This window comes from Lampetra fluviatilis, chromosome 8 (genome assembly GCF_964198595.1).
Source record: "Lampetra fluviatilis chromosome 8, kcLamFluv1.1, whole genome shotgun sequence".
NCBI lineage: Eukaryota > Metazoa > Chordata > Hyperoartia > Petromyzontiformes > Petromyzontidae > Lampetra > Lampetra fluviatilis.
In genome coordinates, this window is record NC_136282.1 from 16,165,995 (window position 1) to 16,184,709 (window position 18,715).

The 18,715-nt window shown below is 51.8% G+C and overlaps 1 protein-coding gene across 5 annotated transcripts; it reads right to left on the minus strand.

Annotated features, from left to right (window-relative positions):
• Positions 1 to 8,445: 8,445 nt before the first annotated feature.
• LOC144933973 (mitochondrial carrier homolog 2-like) lies at positions 8,446 to 17,207 on the minus strand. Of its 5 annotated transcripts, none has more exons than XM_078859362.1 (14): positions 17,171 to 17,207; positions 16,795 to 16,993; positions 15,697 to 15,781; positions 15,111 to 15,217; positions 13,326 to 13,343; positions 12,042 to 12,107; positions 11,784 to 11,841; positions 11,419 to 11,470; positions 11,242 to 11,301; positions 10,635 to 10,728; positions 9,956 to 10,003; positions 9,489 to 9,556; positions 9,062 to 9,137; positions 8,446 to 8,796 (listed from the first exon to the last, which is right to left on the minus strand). In XM_078859362.1, the coding sequence occupies exons 2-14, from the start codon at positions 16,882 to 16,884 to the stop codon at positions 8,722 to 8,724; spliced, it is 897 nt and encodes a 298-aa protein (XP_078715488.1). In that variant the 5' UTR covers positions 16,885 to 16,993; positions 17,171 to 17,207; the 3' UTR covers positions 8,446 to 8,721. The 5 variants fall into 5 exon arrangements, with proteins under 5 accessions (XP_078715488.1, XP_078715489.1, XP_078715492.1 ...); XM_078859363.1 differs by having other exon boundaries at positions 16,795 to 16,990; positions 17,171 to 17,205; XM_078859366.1 differs by having other exon boundaries at positions 16,795 to 16,990; positions 17,195 to 17,199.
• Positions 17,208 to 18,715: the final 1,508 nt, after the last annotated feature.

Sequence of the window (18,715 nt, forward strand, 5' to 3'; positions counted from 1 at the left end):
CGGATAAAAGTTGACGGTGCTGTTCTGTTTATGAAATTAAGGGAATCGTTTGCAATTATTAAAAACCCCGTCAATGCGGAGGTTTTGTCTGCGCCGATATTTCTTGTTGTCTGGACGCACGACTGCAGCGGGCTTGCAGCAACGCACACGGAGCGCAGCGCCGATCTTGGTCACAACTCCTCAAAGTAACCACGTTTTCATTCCGTGCCAAGACATTACTGAAAGGTGAACGTTTGATATTCTTCTCTAAGCAAATAATGGTCACATTCTCGGAAGCGTTGCACGCTGCAAGCTACGCCACGCTGCGTGCGCGTGGCCACGCTGCGTGCGCGTGGCCACGCGTCACGGCGCTCTCGCGAAGCCGACGGCGGCGTGGTATGAACCCAGAGCCGTCCCGAGGGAACGGCAAATCGAGGCGGCCACCCCGGGCCCCGTGCTTTGGGGAGCCCCACGTCATGGAGCGCTCTCCGTGAACCTCTGCATCGAGTGGCGAGCGCGCCACCGCTGGGCCGCCTGAACCTGCTGAACATCCTGTCTGCTCTCAGGCCTCGTGGCGAACACTTGAAGTGCACAATCGGTGAACCGAGTAATTCGCCTCCTGCAGAGAATACAACTAAAACCAAACAGCAGACGAGCCCCGTTAGCGGTGACGTACGTGGCCACCTGCAACATCGCCAGGGTAAAACCGTGGTGATGATGATGGTGGTGGTGGTGGTGTCAGCACGTAGCCAGCCGCGCGATGCGCGCTCACTCTCGCAGAGAGACTTGGAAGGGCGAGGAGAAGATGAATGGAAGAATAAAAGAATATTTAATTTTTTTGTAGAAGTCACCAACACATTTTGACCACTAGGGGGCGCTCTTCCAGCGCTAGGGGCGCTGTTCTATGCTGATCCCCATTGAAAATGTCAGTTTGCTGCAAATAAACGCATTTACGCCGGTTCGGGGTATTGCAGCTGTACGCTGTGGTTTGATACAGAATCTCGGTGGAAACTCCACACGCAAGGAACAAACAGTAAAAGTGACATTTACAATGACCACGCAGACAAGGTTTCAGTGCAATTTGGCACTAAAGCTGCTATTTCTACAAAAGAATACGAGCACAAACACGATTTGCCTGAGAAAAATTCCGTGAAATGTTATAAAACCGGCTACATCTGGTTGTTTATATCTTTTAAAAAAACGTAAAACACTTAAGTATTGTAAAAAAATCGCAAGACCCACCACGGATTGTAAAATGCACTCATCCAGCAGTGGATTTGCGATATTACTACACAGACAGCGACCAGTAACGGGTTATGAATATTACTGACTTCGCGCAGCTCTTTAAAACCCACGAGGGTTACGGGTAATAACCTCTTTCACAGCAAGATTGGTGGTAAGCAAACAACCACGGCGTCTAAAAGGCAAGAATCAACTTCAAGTTCTCAACCCCGATTGCGAGCATCACAGCGAGTGAGCAACACGAGGAGACCACCCTCCTCTCCCCGTCTCTCCCCTCTCGTCTCGCTCCCCTCCCCGTGCCTCTCCCCCCTCTCACCTGGCTCCACTCCGCTCGCCCGTGGCCCCTCCACGTCAGCGGCCGAGGCGTCCTGTCCCAGACCCCCAGCCAAGCTCCACCCCGCCACGGCGGCTCCACTCCTCTCGGTGGAGCCGCCTCGACCCCGACCGCCACTGCCAAGGCCCTTCTCCTGTCCAGGCTCCATGTGCAGGGTCTCCATGTGAAGGGTCTCCATGTGCAGGGTCTCCATGTGCAGGGTCTCCTTGTGCAGGGTCTCCAGGCTCCATGTGCAGGGTCTCCACGTGCAGGGTCTCCACGTGCAGGGTCTCCACGTGCAGGGTCTCCACGTGCAGGGTCTCCACGTGCAGGGTCTCCACGTGCAGGGTCTCCATGTTGTATATGCACGGAGCTGTGTGGCCCCACATCGTCTGCATTTGAATCGCCCATCTCACTGCGGTGACTGTCCTCTAATTCGCTGACTCGCCACCCCTTCACGACCTTCACGACCTTCCCGGGGACACCGCGACCCAGAGTCTGTCTGTGTCTGTGTCGATACTCTGCGATCCCGCGAACCTCCCACAATCTACGCAACCTCTCACCCCAGCCCGGAATAGAACCGAGACCCCAGAGCTTTTTAGTCGTGCTCGACCGGCGTGGTGAAGCTGTTGAAATAACTCACCTAGCCGGTTTTGCGGGTTCCTTACCTGTGTCGGGCTGGACCACGTGTGTGCCTGTGTGTACACAGAGTGGTCGTACAGCCAACATCAGTGACGACACCGGTACAAATGATCGTCACCGGTGTTGGCAGTGAGCGGGAATCGAACTCGGGTTGCCAGGTCCGAAGCGCAGCGCGGTTACTGCTGTGCATAAGGTACACACACACGCACACACAAGTTTATCACTCAACACACACGTGGCCTTACGTCACCACGTAGGATGGACCAGACTCGTCTCGCATTGAGTTTCAGACGTAGGGTTAGAAGTTACGGAGGTTGTGTGAAGTTTCCCCGGACCGCAGAGTATCTGCACAACCGGTTAGACTCCGGGCTGTGGCGTCTGCGGGACGTGTCCAGGTGAAGATAAATCATGGAACAGTCACCACATGCGTAGCCACTGCGATAGGAGATTGAAACAGAGGCGATGCGGGACGCCATGGGAATTCAATGAAGAGACAACAATACAGCGTACAGCGCCTGGAGCCTGAACACCCTGCACATGGACACCCTGCACATGAAGCCTGGAGACCCTGCACATGGACACCCTGCACGTGGAGCCTGGAGACCCTGCACGTGGAGCCTGGAGACCCTGCACATGGACACCCTGCACATGAAGCCTGGAGACCCTGCACAAGGACACCCTGCACGTGGAGCCTGGAGACCCTGCACGTGGAGCCTGGAGACCCTGCACATGGTGCCTGGAGACCCTGCACGTGGAGCCTGGAGACCCTGCACGTGGAGCCTGGAGACTCTGCACATGGAGCCTGGACACCCTGCACGTGGAGCCTGGAGACCCTGCACATGGAGCCTGGAGACCCTGCACGTGGAGCCTGGAGACCCTGCACGTGGAGCCTGGACACCCTGCACGTGGAGCCTGGAGACCCTGCACATGGTGCCTGGAGACTCTGCACATGGAGCCTGGACACCCTGCACGTGGAGCCTGGACACCCTGCACGTGGAGCCTGGAGACCCTGCACATGGTGCCTGGAGACCCTGCACGTGGAGCCTGGACACCCTGCACGTGGAGCCTGGACACCCTGCACGTGGAGCCTGGAGACCCTGCACATGGTGCCTGGAGACTCTGCACATGGTGCCTGGAGACTCTGCACATGGAGCCTGGACACCCTGCACGTGGAGCCTGGAGACCCTGCACATGGAGCCTGGACACCCTGCACGTGGAGCCTGGAGACCCTGCACGTGGAGCCTGGAGACCCTGCACGTGGAGCCTGGAGACTCTGCACGTGGAGCCTGGAGACTCTGCACGTGGAGCCTGGAGACCCTGCACGTGGAGCCTGGACACCCTGCACGTGGAGCCTGGAGACCCTGCACATGGAGCCTGGACACCCTGCACGTGGAGCCTGGAGACCCTGCACGTGGAGCCTGGAGACCCTGCACGTGGAGCCTGGAGACCCTGCACGTGGAGCCTGGAGACCCTGCACGTGGAGCCTGGACACCCTGCACGTGGAGCCTGGAGACCCTGCACGTGGAGCCTGGAGACTCTGCACATGGAGCCTGGACACCCTGCACGTGGAGCCTGGAGACCCTGCACGTGGAGCCTGGACACCCTGCACGTGGAGCCTGGAGACCCTGCACGTGGAGCCTGGACACCCTGCACGTGGAGCCTGGAGACCCTGCACATGGAGCCTGGAGACCCTGCACATGGAGCCTGGAGACCCTGCACGTGGAGCCTGGAGACCCTGCACATGGAGCCTGGAGACCCTGCACATGGAGCCTGGAGACTCTGCACATGGAGCCTGGAGACCCTGCACGTGGAACCTGGAGACCCTGCACGTGGAGCCTGGAGACCCTGCACATGGAGCCTGGAGACTCTGCACATGAAGCCTGGAGACCCTGCACATGGAGCCTGGAGACTCTGCACATGAAGCCTGGAGACCCTGCACATGGACACCCTGTACATGGAGCCTGGAGACCCTGCACATGGAGCCTGGAGACTCTGCACATGGACACCCTGCACATGGAGCCTGGAGACCCTGCACATGGAGCCTGGAGACTCTGCACATGGAGCCTGGAGACCCTGCACATGGACACCCTGTACATGGAGCCTGGAGACCCTGCACATGGAGCCTGGAGACTCTGCACATGGACACCCTGCACATGGAGCCTGGAGACCCTGCACATGGAGCCTCTTTCACTCGAAAGCTTTAAATCGAAATTCAGTGGCTCCGCCCTCATCTCAGTGGCTCCGCCCTCATCTCAGTGGCTCCGCCCTCAACTCAGTGGCTCCGCCCTCAACTCAGGGGCTCCGCGTGCCCCGCGCCACCGGAGGGCGACACTCGCAGCGAAGAATCCCGCGGCGCAGCCGCAGGGAGGAGGAGGAGGGGGGAGGAGGAGGGGGGAGGGGGGAGGGGGGAGGAGGGGGGCGGGAGGAGGAGGGGGGAGGAGGAGGAGGGGGGAGGAGGAGGAGGGGGGAGGAGGGGGGGATGCCGCGCGAACTGGGAGAGGGGCGCCGCTCCGTGGAGAGAGTCGCGGGGGGAGGCGGCGCTCAGCTCGCGCCCGGACAGGGGAAGGGGCCTTGGCAGTGGCGGTCGGGGTCGAGGCGGCTCCACCGAGAGGAGTGGAGCCGCCGTGGCGGGGTGGAGCTTGGCTGGGGGTCTGGGACAGGACGCCTCGGCCGCTGACGTGGAGGGGCCACGGGCGAGCGGAGTGGAGCCAGGTGAGAGGGGGGAGAGGCACGGGGAGGGGAGCGAGACGAGAGGGGAGAGACGGGGAGAGGAGGGTGGTCTCCTCGTGTTGCTCACTCGCTGTGATGCTCGCAATCGGGGTTGAGAACTTGAAGTTGATTCTTGCCTTTTAGACGCCGTGGTTGTTTGCTTACCACCAATCTTGCTGTGAAAGAGGTTATTACCCGTAACCCTCGTGGGTTTTAAAGAGCTGCGCGAAGTCAGTAATATTCATAACCCGTTACTGGTCGCTGTCTGTGTAGTAATATCGCAAATCCACTGCTGGATGAGTGCATTTTACAATCCGTGGTGGGTCTTGCGATTTTTTTACAATACTTAAGTGTTTTACGTTTTTTTAAAAGATATAAACAACCAGATGTAGCCGGTTTTATAACATTTCACGGAATTTTTCTCAGGCAAATCGTGTTTGTGGTCGTATTCTTTCGTAGAAATAGCAGCTTTAGTGCCAAATTCCACTGAAACCTTGTCTGCGTGGTCATTGTAAATGCCACTTTTACTGATTTTTCGTTGCGTGTGGAGTTTCCACCGAGATTCTACATCAAAGCACAGCGTACAGCTGCAATAACCCCAACAACCGGCGTAAATGCGTTTATTTTTCGATAAACTGGCACTTTCAATGGGGATCTGCATAGAACAGCGCCCCCTAGCGCTAAACAGCGCCCCTAGCGGTGGAGCAGCGCCCCCTAGTGGTCAAAGTGTGTTGGTGACATTTACAAAAAAAATAATTTCATTTCTTTCCCATCCTATCCCATCCTATCCTCCCAGGTCGAGGTCGGTGGTTGTCCACGCCTTCGACCCCAATCTGCTGTCCGCATCTACGTAGAGAAGCACTCACGCCGGATTATTGCACACAGAGACGAGGAACATATATACAAGGCATCACATCACTCAGTTCACGTGAGAGGTCTTTATCTGTGAATATTCACCGCGCGCCGGGGGATTCGAACCCGTCACTTGCGGACTCACCTGCGGCCTCCAGGGGTGTCTGTGCAGCGCCGTGAGCCACCGAGTCCTCACGCAGATACACGCCGCTTTGTGCGTGTCGTGGTTGCACTGCGCGCACGTGGCTGTTATAAACACGCGTGATGACGTCATCGCGTAACATGTTAATTAGCAAAAGTAATTTGGGGGATTTAAACCTGGGTGAGCCACCTCAGAGGTAGCCGTCCTCCCCATTATACCAAGAAGGCATGGTGGGTGCTGTGAAAGTTTTGGTTATTAAATCGTCTTAATATCGTCATTGCAGTTTTAGTTTTATTTTCTTATATAAAAAAAATCTATGAAATAAAAAAATCGCTGAGCGTGGTTTTGTTTTAAGATTCGGCAAGAAAAAAAAATCAAGTTGGATTTGAACCCGGGACACGAAAAGTAAGCAGCCTCGCGTACTCTCCACTCACCCACAGAGTGCCACAGGGCTACACGTGGTGTTAATCATCTCACCGCGCACATGTGAGTGATAATGTCATCTCGTTACATTAATGGCATGGCGGGTATCATGGCAATGTAATAGCTCACTGACAATATCGCGACGAGAGGGCTTTCAGGCGAGAGTTCGTGCAGTTTTTCTGTTCCTCAATCGAAAGAGGGCAGACCCCACAGTGGTTCAGTTAGCGGTCCATAGTTTGGGTTGCAAGGCCACAATCGCAATCCAGTGGCTTGTCTTGTATTGTCCACATGAAGAAGAGGTGTGCATCCGCCTGCTGATGTTCTGATGCAGTTGATGGTTCCACCAGCGTCTCCGAGGAGGAATGGTCCAAGGCAGCATGTGCGATGTTCGAGTCTCGAATGAGGGGTTTATTCCGGTCGTCCGCGTTGTTCCACTGTTTGCACAGCAGCGTCCTTCTGGACTTGGGTGAGATTCTAGGATGATGATCGCAGCACAGCGCGGTGCAGTGTGGCTAGGCCATGAAGTTAACTGTACGACCTCGTTACGCGATGGACAAGCATCGTGACCCGGTCCATCACCAGCAAGCGGCTTCAAAGGAAGCTGTGCCTATCCACCGCACTACGTGGGCCTGGTAGTTAGTTTTATGGATGTTATTTTTTAAATTGATTATGAAAAACGTGTTCCCCTGAGTTTTTGATCCGCATGCATCCCTGATCTTAACCAAGAAGGGGTGGGGTTTGAACCAGAGACCTGGTTGACTCACGCGCTCCGCTTGGCCACCACGAGGTTCTGATTACGGTCACGTCCGCTTGCATCCAGTTTTGTTTGTCCAATATTACGTAATTGTGCATGTTAACTACGACCCATACCTAACAGCGCAAGTTCTTACCGATTGCGTCTCGCAATTTCACAAGCGTTGGTTCAAGCAATCCTGACTCTTATTCTTTGGGTCTTTCGGTAAAGTCACGTAGATAGAAATAATATTAAAAGATGATCACGTTTCGATCGCAACACAAGCAATCGTTATGACGATTGCTTGTGTTGCGATCGAAACGTCGTGATATTTTTATTCTTTTTCAATTGCCGTGACTTTACCGAAAGACCCAATGAATATGAATTCCTGCAGTCACGAAGGCTTTAAGTCAAGATTTAATCCTGACCCTGCTCTTTCCTTCCATACTCCGCGTCACACCGTGCCGATATAGTACCCCGGATACAGAACCCCCCATACGGAATCCCGATACCGACGTGGGTTTTCAAAGTCCTGCTGTGGATCACTCGTTCTCAACATAGCCAGTGTCATTGTACGCTTCAATTCAAACAGAGTTGCATCGATCCAGCCGTACTCTACGTGAAGATGAAACACATTTTTGGGCAAAAATGTAAAAGAGGTTATGAGTTTTTCTGAAAAAAGGCCAAATATTTTTCATAAAAAAATTATGGGTAAAATTATATTGATCTATTCACAGCGAATAATTAACATTCATCTTTGAATTATGGTTCAAGTCTCTAATAATATGTTTCACCAGAGTGAATGTGAGTACTTGTGATGTACTCTGCTTCGGGTGCACTCTTCATGACTGAACATTGATGGTTTTGTGTCAGATTTTCTGAAAAATGTAGAAATATTTCACAAAAGCTCAAGAGATGAGATTGATGTATCTGCCCTAAACGTGCAAAATCATGCAACACGTAACATCGTGACGCACGACAGCAACTGTTATATTTGGACTGAATTTTTAATGAAATGTAACAAAATTGTCTTTTTTATATAAAAATCCTGGTAATTTCGTGAGGTAAATCTGCGTGGCAGGTGTAAGTCGTGCAGCCACCAAGGATCCCCCGTGTAGCCTCAACAGACTGTTACGGCAAGTGCTGTTGGCAAGCACCTATGAAGGGTGGCATAGCACACGAGGGGGTTGGGTGGTCAACACCCTGCCTGGCTGTCTTTATCTTCCCAGTGGCGATCGCGACACACCGCACCAGGTACTCATTTGATACCGAGTCAACCTAGGGGAAACCGAGGACTGGTTCAGATAATCGTCACCGGTGTTCACCGTGAGTGGCAATCTAACTCTAATCGGTGGATCCATAGCGCAGCGTGCCACACAGCCACATCACACACACAGCGAGATGGCAAGACACCTTTTAATGTTTATTCATGATACCTTAAACTCCACGCAACAGGCAGAAATCAGTCATACGGGACGCACTGGGCTTGTCTTAATTACAAAATAACAACAACAAAAAACAAGATGTTTAATTTTAGTCTCAACTGCGTGGTCCGTTGTTCGATACAAAATGTCTCCCTGCTGACGTTACTTTGCCCCAGATTTAACGGCCGATGCCAGACCCCCTCTGGCAAAACAGCACGGTGACACGAAAGCCCACCACAGCCCAGCAGTAGCGAGAGGTTGCTCACTCCAAATACATGAAGTCTGAATTCAGCACGGCCTTGCGGAAGAACAGGCTCGATCCACGCTTCAGTTGTCCCTGCAGGGCCCGGGGCACACGTACACAGGCAGGCAATCACGTCACCACTTCCACACACACGTGACCACACGGTGACAATCACAGATCACGGCCTCAACTCGACCATAACGCACAAACACCACCTCCACCACCAACACGCATTCTGCAAACTCGCATACAGGCAGCACAATGCTCTGGCACTCTCATCACAGATCATGTCTGTCCCGGTCAGCACGGCGGGCACGGGAAGAGGGCGGCATGGCAGGCACAGGAGCAGGAGGCTCACCTGAGTGCTGAGGCTGCTCCAGCATGCCAGCCAATTGGAGTAGGGTGGAGCGTAGGGCAGGGAGCCCCCGGCAAGCCTGCGGGCGGCACGTGGGCATGTTGTGTCACGCAGAGAGATGTCCACTTAAGGACCTCGGAATCTCACAGCCTCACAAAATCATAGTTACACAACCTCGTCACCTCACAACCCGGAAATCTAATAACCACATGGCATCATGATCTCATGACCTCAGGATGCCATAAAATGAACCTCTAAATCTCACCTCAAACTCTCACAACTTCACAACCTCACAACCCCGTGCCCTTGGGAGCCTCACAATAAGCATTTTACACTAGCACACAATTACGTAACCTTGTGAGCTCACGATCTTGTAAAGACGACCTCGCCAGCACACGGGTGCCCCGGCCTGGCCGCCCCCTCCACTCACCCGCAGTTGTTGACGGCCATGAGGTTGGCCACCAGCACAAAGGGGTAGGTCACGATGCTGGCGAAGAACTGCAAAAAGCAAACGAGGGAGAGAAATCACGCACGTACGCGGACTCCGTAACGCTTTCCAACTTGAGCTCGTCCTCGGCAATATTGAACAGGCGACGATAACGGTCGCACTCGTGCCAGGCGAGTGGGGAGCGGTTCGCCTGCAGGCCGCGGTGGGGCTCGGGTATCGCCTCTGCCAGGGAGGGTGCAGGCACCACCATTCGATCCGTTGTCCGAGTTCTCTCTCGGGCAAGTCGCTAATCGCATCACAACTTTACACTCGAGTGATCGTGCCCTCCTCCGTTATAGGCGGACGGGGCTGACGCATAAACGCCGGAACCCCCCACCCCCTTCCAAAGGCTCAAAACGTCAAGCGGCCAGCAACAGACGGCAGTTGTAATAAGAAGGCGTCGCACTCACCCCGGTGATGGCTTGGGTGTAGCCCTTCACCTCCTTGGCCTGCGGATGCTGCACAGAAACAGCGGGTGTCACGTCACCATCGCAGGAACCCGTCGCAGGAACTCTCCACTGCGACTTCTAATGGGGGGCGGATGAGGCGTGCATGGCGTGATGGGTGAGGCATGCGTGGCCGTGGCAGGTGAGGCGTTCATGGCGTGGCGAGCGAGGGGCAGTGTCGAGTAAACGAGGTGGCGGGTAGGATGAGATGCGATTCGGTGCCAGGTGGAATGGGATGTGCATGACTGTGGCAAGTTAGGTCCACGTGGCAGGCAGACGAGTAAGTAGGTAACAATTAATTCCGCTAAGTAATTTAACAAATGCTGCCCAGGAAAACGTTGACAGCATGTATGTATAGTGGATAGTGTCATCATGCACTCGTGAGTGTTGCTTGGGTGTCACCTACCCACAGACGGCCACACAATCAACTTAGTATTCTCTCTCTTCGCCCACGTAATCCGCCTACCCTAAGAGCCTCTACCCTCCTGGGCAACGACACTGTGTGGGTGATCGCATTATTCCAGGAACACCCCACAATTGTCACAATTCAGGGCCATCACGCATGAATTTAATCATCTATTTTAATTGATAAATCAATGTATTTTTACACACCTACATACATGAGTGGTTGTACGTGACTCACGGTGCCGTCCAGAGCGTAGGTGTTGATGAGGTGAGCCAGGATGTTGCAGAGCCACAGGGAGATGATGTCTCCCAGCAAGCGTGGAACGAGGCCCCTGGAACCGGGAGAGCGGACGTGGTGATACAAGCGAGCGGCAGAGATTCGCGGTTAGAACAAGGCAGGCTACCCTGGTTATTACTGCAGGTGTATTATTAACTGTAATATACCGCACGCCATCAACTGCACAGTGGACATTACTGATCACTTGAGTCCATTCGAAAGGAGTAGGCCATTGCGTGCCGGCGTCATGGTTCAAATTTGCCGAACTCGGAAAATTACTCTGCGTATTATTCAAAAGCGAATGTGCAGAGAAACATTGCCCCCGAATGTGAAACTCCAAGAGACTGCGCGTGTGAAACATAGCAGTGCCTCCTTCGTGATAGCCTTGTGCTCCAACAATTGTCCAAATACCTGATGTTAATTATGTGCTGCGTATAACCGTGACCTGTGATCTACACGAGCTCTGTTAAATCCACGTGCTCCATGAGGCCCACGCCGCGCGTGTCCCATGGGCTCTGCATGCTCCACGTGCCTCACGCTTCACGTGCGCTCCGCTTAAACCACTCACGCAAAGAAGCCCATGATGCCCTCCTCCCTCCACATGACTCCGAGGGAATTGAAGACACCGCTGAAGGAAGACACAGACACGTTCACGTGAATCATAAAACCCCCGGCTCCCTGGCCGAACACCGAGTGTTCATGTTACAGTGATGATGTAAGGATGGGTGCGGAGCGGATCACTCACGTGTACTTCACCTCCCTCCCGATGAACTGCACCATGCAGCGCATGGAGATTACTGAAGCGACAATTCACAGCGGTGAGCATTAGACCGTGGGGCCAAGTTTACACCGGAGGGGGCTATGTTGCTGCTGCTGCTGCTGCCGTGTGGAATCCCAATTGAGAGATGTGCAGTGTACATTTTCAGCATTGTAATGTTTGGCCAACACCAGTACATTGTATGGGTTTCAGCTACAGGAGGAACCCAGAAACAGGAGAGAACGTACAAACTCCACACAGAAAGGCTCCCGATTTGGGAATCAAACAAGTCACCCGTTCAGTCACCCACTCGCTCACCTCGAAGTCACTCTACGACCCAGTCAGTCACTCACCGTGAAAAGGATGGGACACGATTGTTGCGGCGCACCTGGCTACCATCTCCCGGGACGTCTGTGGCGAGAAACAAGGACACAGACGTCCACCGCCAGGGCACAAACCACGGCCCACGCAGCAATGCCGCTCCCACACCGCCACTCTCCACTACCCTCCATGTCACTCTCCATTACCCTCCACATTACCCTCTCCATCACCCTCCACGTTACCCTCCACGTTACCCTCCACGTTACCCTCCACGTTACCCTCCACTCTACCTGCTTTACGACCTCTTCCAGAGACTTCTCCTTCGGTTCTGAGCTGTCGTCTTCTGTTACTTCAGCCTAGAGGATGTTGACATAAGCAGAGTCAGAAGAGGCTATTGCATAAACCTGAAAACAACACAAGGGGCTGTAAAGGCTCTAACAGCCAGTTGTTTCAGAGGGAGGAAATTGTCTTCCTACCGAATGAGCATAAGAGTACAAGTGGAAAATCGAAGAGATTTGCTAATAAAATCAGCATTGACACGTTGGTCCTTCAGTTTACAGCCATGAGCCATAAGGAAAATCCCTATGACAAGGCAAAGTCTATCCATAGGACAACGGCCGTTCACTTCCCCACAAGGTGGTCATTACTTTATTGACCCTAGTGGGATGATAGGCCGAGTTAGCGTCTAAGCATGATTTGAATCCACAACTTTCCGCTTGCAAGCTGTTTGCTCGAGCAACTTGGCAACAAGTTAACTCCGTTTTCACTTCATTATATCTAAAATTAAATAAATAGTATTTTTTTTCTATTTTACATTCATCAAAGCTCTACACTGGTCCATGACATACAAAAGCCATCTTAACACATCAAGAGGGGAGGCAGCTTCTTTTTTCCCTCCTGCCCTGGGTACATTCATGCTTGCTTAGCATCTATATTCGTCCACTGGAGGGTTACAATGCCAACATTTAGCCACAGCAAATATGCTCCGTAAACTTCGAACCCGAAGTCTTTCTCTAAACAGAGATTAGCAAACTAAGCATCACGTCACGCTAGTCTGGTCACCGTCGTGTGAAACGAGACTGCCCTACCCTCCCACCACCATAACATCACGCACCATCAGCCCGTGTACACATGCATTCCTATCTCACTGCCAGTATTGACATTTGCCTTTAGACTATGGTCAGCAAAATCTCAAACGGAAAATAAAAGAATCGCCCAAATGCGACTGTGTTGCACGATAAAAAAACATCGTGAACTCATTTGCACTGCCCGCAAGTGAGTTTCACTCAAGTGTTCTCTGAAGCCATGAGCCAGATTCACGACGTAGACATCGATTTACTACTGCTGCTGCTTAATTCATATCCATAGGACAGAAGAGGAAGTAAATCACTGCAGGGACAGAGTTTACAGAATTACATTGCAGCAGGCAACACCATCCTAACTGGGCGCAGGCAAGACCATCCCAAAAGCAGCTGTAGCTAGTACAAGGGTGTAAGGTACGAGCAGCGTGCAGGGTTAAGAGTGACAACGTTCCGACTGGCGCGAGACCGTGAGAGGGCAGCTCTTTAACGTACCTCGTCCTCTGCGTATTTCTGTGGGACAAAATAATAATACCGTCAATTTAAGTCACATTTTTTAAACTCTTCAGCTTGCCAAATAGCGTTTAACAACACAGCGAGACATGGACGAACGTCGATGCTCACGTTCACGATGCACGCGTCAAACTGTGGGTGTAAGGATCAATTATTTAGTTTTTCCTACATGTGGTATATAATGGCTTCACGTGATCCCATACAGCCACTCGAGGCAGCTGTGGAAATATAATTGTTTAAAGTTATATCTATGACCCTAAATAGCAAGCTTTATTATTTAATATTTACAAAGAGGGCAACTTGTTACCTACTTACCAATAACAGCAATTTGTCAACCCGGTCAAGTATGGTCAAACAACCCCTGTGATTGCCTATACAGGTCACCATACGTAAATGGAGATTAGCTGTATGCAGACAATAACCGGTACTGCTATTTTACTGCAAGCTAATGACAGGAGGTACAAAAACTATTTGCTTGCATAATGTGCATTCATAATGTTCGTTGATTACAAAAACCCAACCAGCAATGGATACCCATTGTAATCTATATGCATTCATTAATCCACCCCCTTCGCACGAGAAGGTGCTCACAAGTGACGTCATCACATCTATCCCTCTATTTAAGGAACAAAACAGGAGGATTTCTCCACAAATCTGGCTGTCGCCTGATGAAGCTAGTTGTAATTATTGCCGAAACGTCGTTCTCAGATTGTAAATGTTGTAGATTTGCTGTCCAACACACCGGTGTGCTGTACTAGTAACGAATTGGCACGTTCTGTTTACGTGACAAACCTTACTAATTGGCTGTGTCGGGTGGTGGCGGGTATAACGACACATTTATATTCATGCGATCTAACCCAAAAAACCTATATTATGGTTGATATTAACCATGATAGCCTACATGTTAAACTGGCAATACAAATATGGGAAAGGAAGTTGCAAGAAAATGAAAGAAAAATATAACAAGGAACTTCCTTAATACTGTACCAGCCCCCTATCCGTGTACAAGGAGCTTGGTTGTTTTCCAAAACCATACAGTTTATCATAGATGTGAAACCCATGAACTTTCACCCTAAGGCTCTGCCAGATCTGCCCAGGTTTGGTGGTGGTCGGCGCTCACAACTGTGTCTGAAATAATCCAGGCTCCAAACTTTTCTTATCATGTAATAGATTTATAGTAGTCGAATACTTTAAACGCATACAGTAAAACCTTGGATTGCGAGCATAATTCGTTCCGGAAACGTGCTTGTAATTCAAAGCACTCGTATATCAGTTGTGATCACGTGACGCTCGGCAGACAAAGCGTATACACGTAATACTCGTTTAGTAAGACCTCGCTCGTTTATCAAATTAATATTTATTAAAAAATTCTGCTCGTGTTGCAAAACACTCGCAGACCAAGTTACTCGCAATCCAAGGTTTTGCTGTATTTATAAATGTGGAGGGAAAAACCAGAGGACCCGGGGAAAAATCAATGTGATCACAGGGAGAACATACAAACTCCGAATATACAGGCGTGACGGTCGGGATCAAACCCACGACGTCCTGTATACCATGGCGGTCACATTCACTGCAAGCATTTTAGCCACACCAATTGGGTAGTAGAGGGGAATATTTTAAACCTGGAAACAACACTGTTTATAAATGTAGCAAGCGCAGTCCTTTCTGTCACTGCAAGGGCCTCTTGCTGATAAGCTAGTGGGAGGGGTGAGAAGGCGTGTGTGTACAAGTGTAGGTGGTTATGCGAGCACCACTGCCCATGCCCACCTGCAGCACAAAGCTGTGTGTGGAAGACGCGAGCATGGTGGTGCAGAGGCGTGGCGCCAGACCCCGGAAGAGCCCCAGTTTGCCGTCCACCTTGGTGATGTGCCGTGCTGCGAGACGGGGCAAGCCAAGGTGGTGTCACTCACCTCTTGATTTTTTTCTGACTAGAATGAACCCTGTCACGTAAGTCACAGCTCCAGAGTTTATTGGTACCGTTAAACAATCTCATGCGTTTGAAAGTCGTGTGGACATTCAACGTTATACAACCAACTTTTAAGCCTGGGTTGTGCTTGGATATGGCGACCACAATGCATAATAGGTGTTACAGGCTGTGGGGCGTGGGAGTGTATATATTGCATGAGTTATTGTACATCTATGCTCCCCGTGGTCACCAATCCACACTGATCAGCATAGTGAAGATAGCGTAAAATAACCTCCACAACCCGCACAAAACGTCCATGTATTTTGGCCAAGAGTCGTGTGGCTGCTGCCAAGTGGGCTCTGACCCCCCGTGCTGGGTCTCCACACACAGAGCAGGGCCAAGATGTGCCCGTGTTGATGACAGGACCAATGCTGGTGCCGGTCTCACCGTAGCCAAAGAGGCCTGGCAACTGCAGCACGCGGCGCCCGAACATGTTCCGTCCCCACAATGGGGCGAGCGGCTCATGGCCCACCTGGAGGGGTGGTGGGAAGAGGCACGGGGATCACACAGCAGTAGCAGCAGTAGCAGCAGCAGCAGCGGCAACATCGCCCCCTGCTGTGGACACTTAGCAAGAACCCTCCTGATAAAGACGCAGCCGGGGTTTCCTGGGTACACAAAGAGTATCATTGTTATTTGGCCAAGAAAACTGTCCCCACAAATGAGGCTAAATTAAAGTGGTCTCAGGGAAATCAATCCTAAACTCTAACTCATGAAATGTATCCTTCGATAATAATAGTCAACTAAAAGCCTCGGTCTGTTTGTAAAAAAACACATCTGCGGCGACCGTCGTCAGTCCTCGAGCGTCGGGGCTTTAGGCAATCGGACAAACAAGTCGAGGATCCGACCCAGATCTCATGAGAGATGGCCAGGGATTGAGAGATGGCCAGGGATTGAGAGATGGCCAGGGGTGTTGAGTCGAGGTCAAGAATGACCCCAGGGGTCTGGAGTCGCGCCAGGCGTGGGGTCACGACACGAGGTGTCATTGTCAGACCCCAGAGCTCGTGCGTTGGGTAGGAGTCGAGGTCAAGGTGAAGGTCGTGATCAAGGTCAGGGTCGGGCCGACCTCGAGGTCGCGATGCGAGGAGACACTGGGAACCGGGATCAGAGAACGAGGCAACTGGGGGTTCAATGTCACTGCGGTGAACCAGCCCAGGCCGGTCCCGACTCGACACAGCCAAATCCGGCCGGGGAAGTAAAGCGACCACCACGGCCACGGCACGGGCGGCCGGGCGAGGCCGGAGCCGGCGCAGCCCACGGGAGAGAGAGGAGATAACAGCGCCATCAATCACGGTGGTCACCCCCAGCCTCGGCCTCCCGGCTCCGCGGGCCGGAAGTGCGCCCTCCTCGGCACGTCGTCTATCCTAGCGTCGGTGTCTGGCCGGGCCTCGCCTGACTGGGGGCGCACGATCGGGACCCCCCCCCCCCCGCGGTCCCTGGGCCCCCACCCGGTAGCCCCCAGAGGAGACGGAGTCGTCCCGGCCTCACCTGGATGAGCACCTTCACGTAGAGCATCGGGTGCGAGGCGGCCGTGAGCGCCGCGCCGATCGCCGCCTGTGACCACCTGTCTCCCGCCATGGCCGCGTCGTCGTCGTCGTCCCCGCTGCTGCTGCTGCTCCTCTTCGTCTCTCCGCGCCGCGGTGACGTCACAGCCGCGGGGCGGGGCCAGGCCAGGCTCGCTCCGCTGCTGGATGAGCGGCGTACGCGGATGACAAACAATTATTAGCGATGTGCTTCGTAAATTTACGGCGTAAATGTGGCCGCAAGTAATGGCCACGAATCGTGGGGTTGATGATGGCTTTGCGCGATATGCTGAACTTGTGCCGCCGACTCCAAATCTAAGGTGGGAGAATATAATTCTCACGAGAAGTCGGAGGGATACACTCGCCCTGTGTCGCCTTCCCCTGGCTGATATCGTCCTTACATGGACGAATCACAGAGGTGGGTTTTTATTGTGGCTTCAGGGTGGATACATTATCTGCAACGCCATCTGCTGAAAGGTTACCGCTGTTTTTGCGCCGATTGCTATTTGCTTCAATTGTTGTGCTTCATCGTTTTGTCATTTTGGTGATCCAGATCATTCTTGGAAATTAGACTCATTAATCGTCTGTTGAGTTCTTACCTGGTTAAACAATTCTAGATTTGAAGCTTTCGTGACTGCAAGGATTCATACTCTTATGTTTTTTCGGTAAAGTCACGTAGGTAAAAAATTAATAATAGAGATAAAATAAAATAATAAACAAAAATAAACTTGACTTTGGTGTTATGTTTAAGTTTTGGTGAAGCTAAAGACACCTTGTAGAATGCATGTTCTGTTTGCAATGCCCGGTAGTTTTGCTAGATTGTCAAGCAGCCCCGTGAATGTCCGTCCCACACTCTCAGGGGACGTGAACCCCGAGAGGTCAATCGAAGATGGCACAGCAGCAGCACCCCGTGAATTCCAGAGCGTTCTTGAAATGTGCTCACTGCCCCAGCCTTTTAGCCATTCTCACACAATGCAGAGCATGCCAAATCTTCAGCACACGTGTTCCATACACATATCCAAGATTACTAATTATTGCGTTGACTTTGGTGTCTTTTTCATTTAAAGAAATATATTGTTATTTGGAATGACGACTGCATTTATCTGCTGCAGATCATTACCTGGCCACTAGACCGCGTGTGATTCCACGTGCGGGAGGAATAGCTCCTAAAGCTCAGCCACACGAGACACGAATTCACAGACGTATTTGCCATACCGCCATCTCCCTTACTGCCATTTAGAAGTCGCGGGGAGCTTCGTCGCTTCACAAGTCTCTACGTGATCCACCAACCCTCACCTCCAAATCCCTGGATCACCGCCACCACGCCCAGAGCCGATGGCTCAAGTCGCGTGTTTTGTCCGATTCGGTGGTCTTTCTTTCTTCTATGGTTGCTGCCTTGCACCCTTTCCACGTTTACCTCATACGATCCGAATCGTGAATATCGCTTCCACTCGACCAATTTAAATGTGTCAATTTAAGATGTAATTACATCTCAAATTTACACTCAACACCACCCACATTTTAATTAGGTAATTAAACTATGTAACACGATTTTTGTTCCTTTTTGATATTGTCTAAATGCTTATGCCTCAAAAGAATAGAAAATGGCTATTATTCCCCACAAACTTTGCTTTTGTGACCACGACTTTGTGAAGTAATGACACAAATGCACACCGCGTTTTCCCATTGAAAATAGGTTAATTTCAAAATAGCACTGTCCTGGTCACAAAAGCAACGTTTTTGGAGACTAATAGCCATTTTCTGTACTTTTGATGCATAAACAATTAGTAAATAACACTTAGTAGTGAGGAATACAAAATACATTTGTTACACAGTGTCATTATTAATGGAGTGGATTATTAACTTTGCTTTTGTGTCCTGGTCAC

Coding starts and splice junctions, on each gene's coding strand:
- LOC144933973 (XM_078859362.1), bottom strand. CDS start 16,884: ATGGCGGGAGACAGGTGGTCACAGGCGGCGATCGGCGCGGCGCTCACG. Junction 15,782..16,794: donor ACGTGAAGGTGCTCATCCAG/GTGAGGCCGGGA, acceptor CCACCCCTCCAG/GTGGGCCATGAGCCGCTCGC. Junction 11,842..12,041: donor TGGAAGAGGTCGTAAAGCAG/GTAGAGTGGAGG, acceptor TTCTCGCCACAG/ACGTCCCGGGAGATGGTAGC.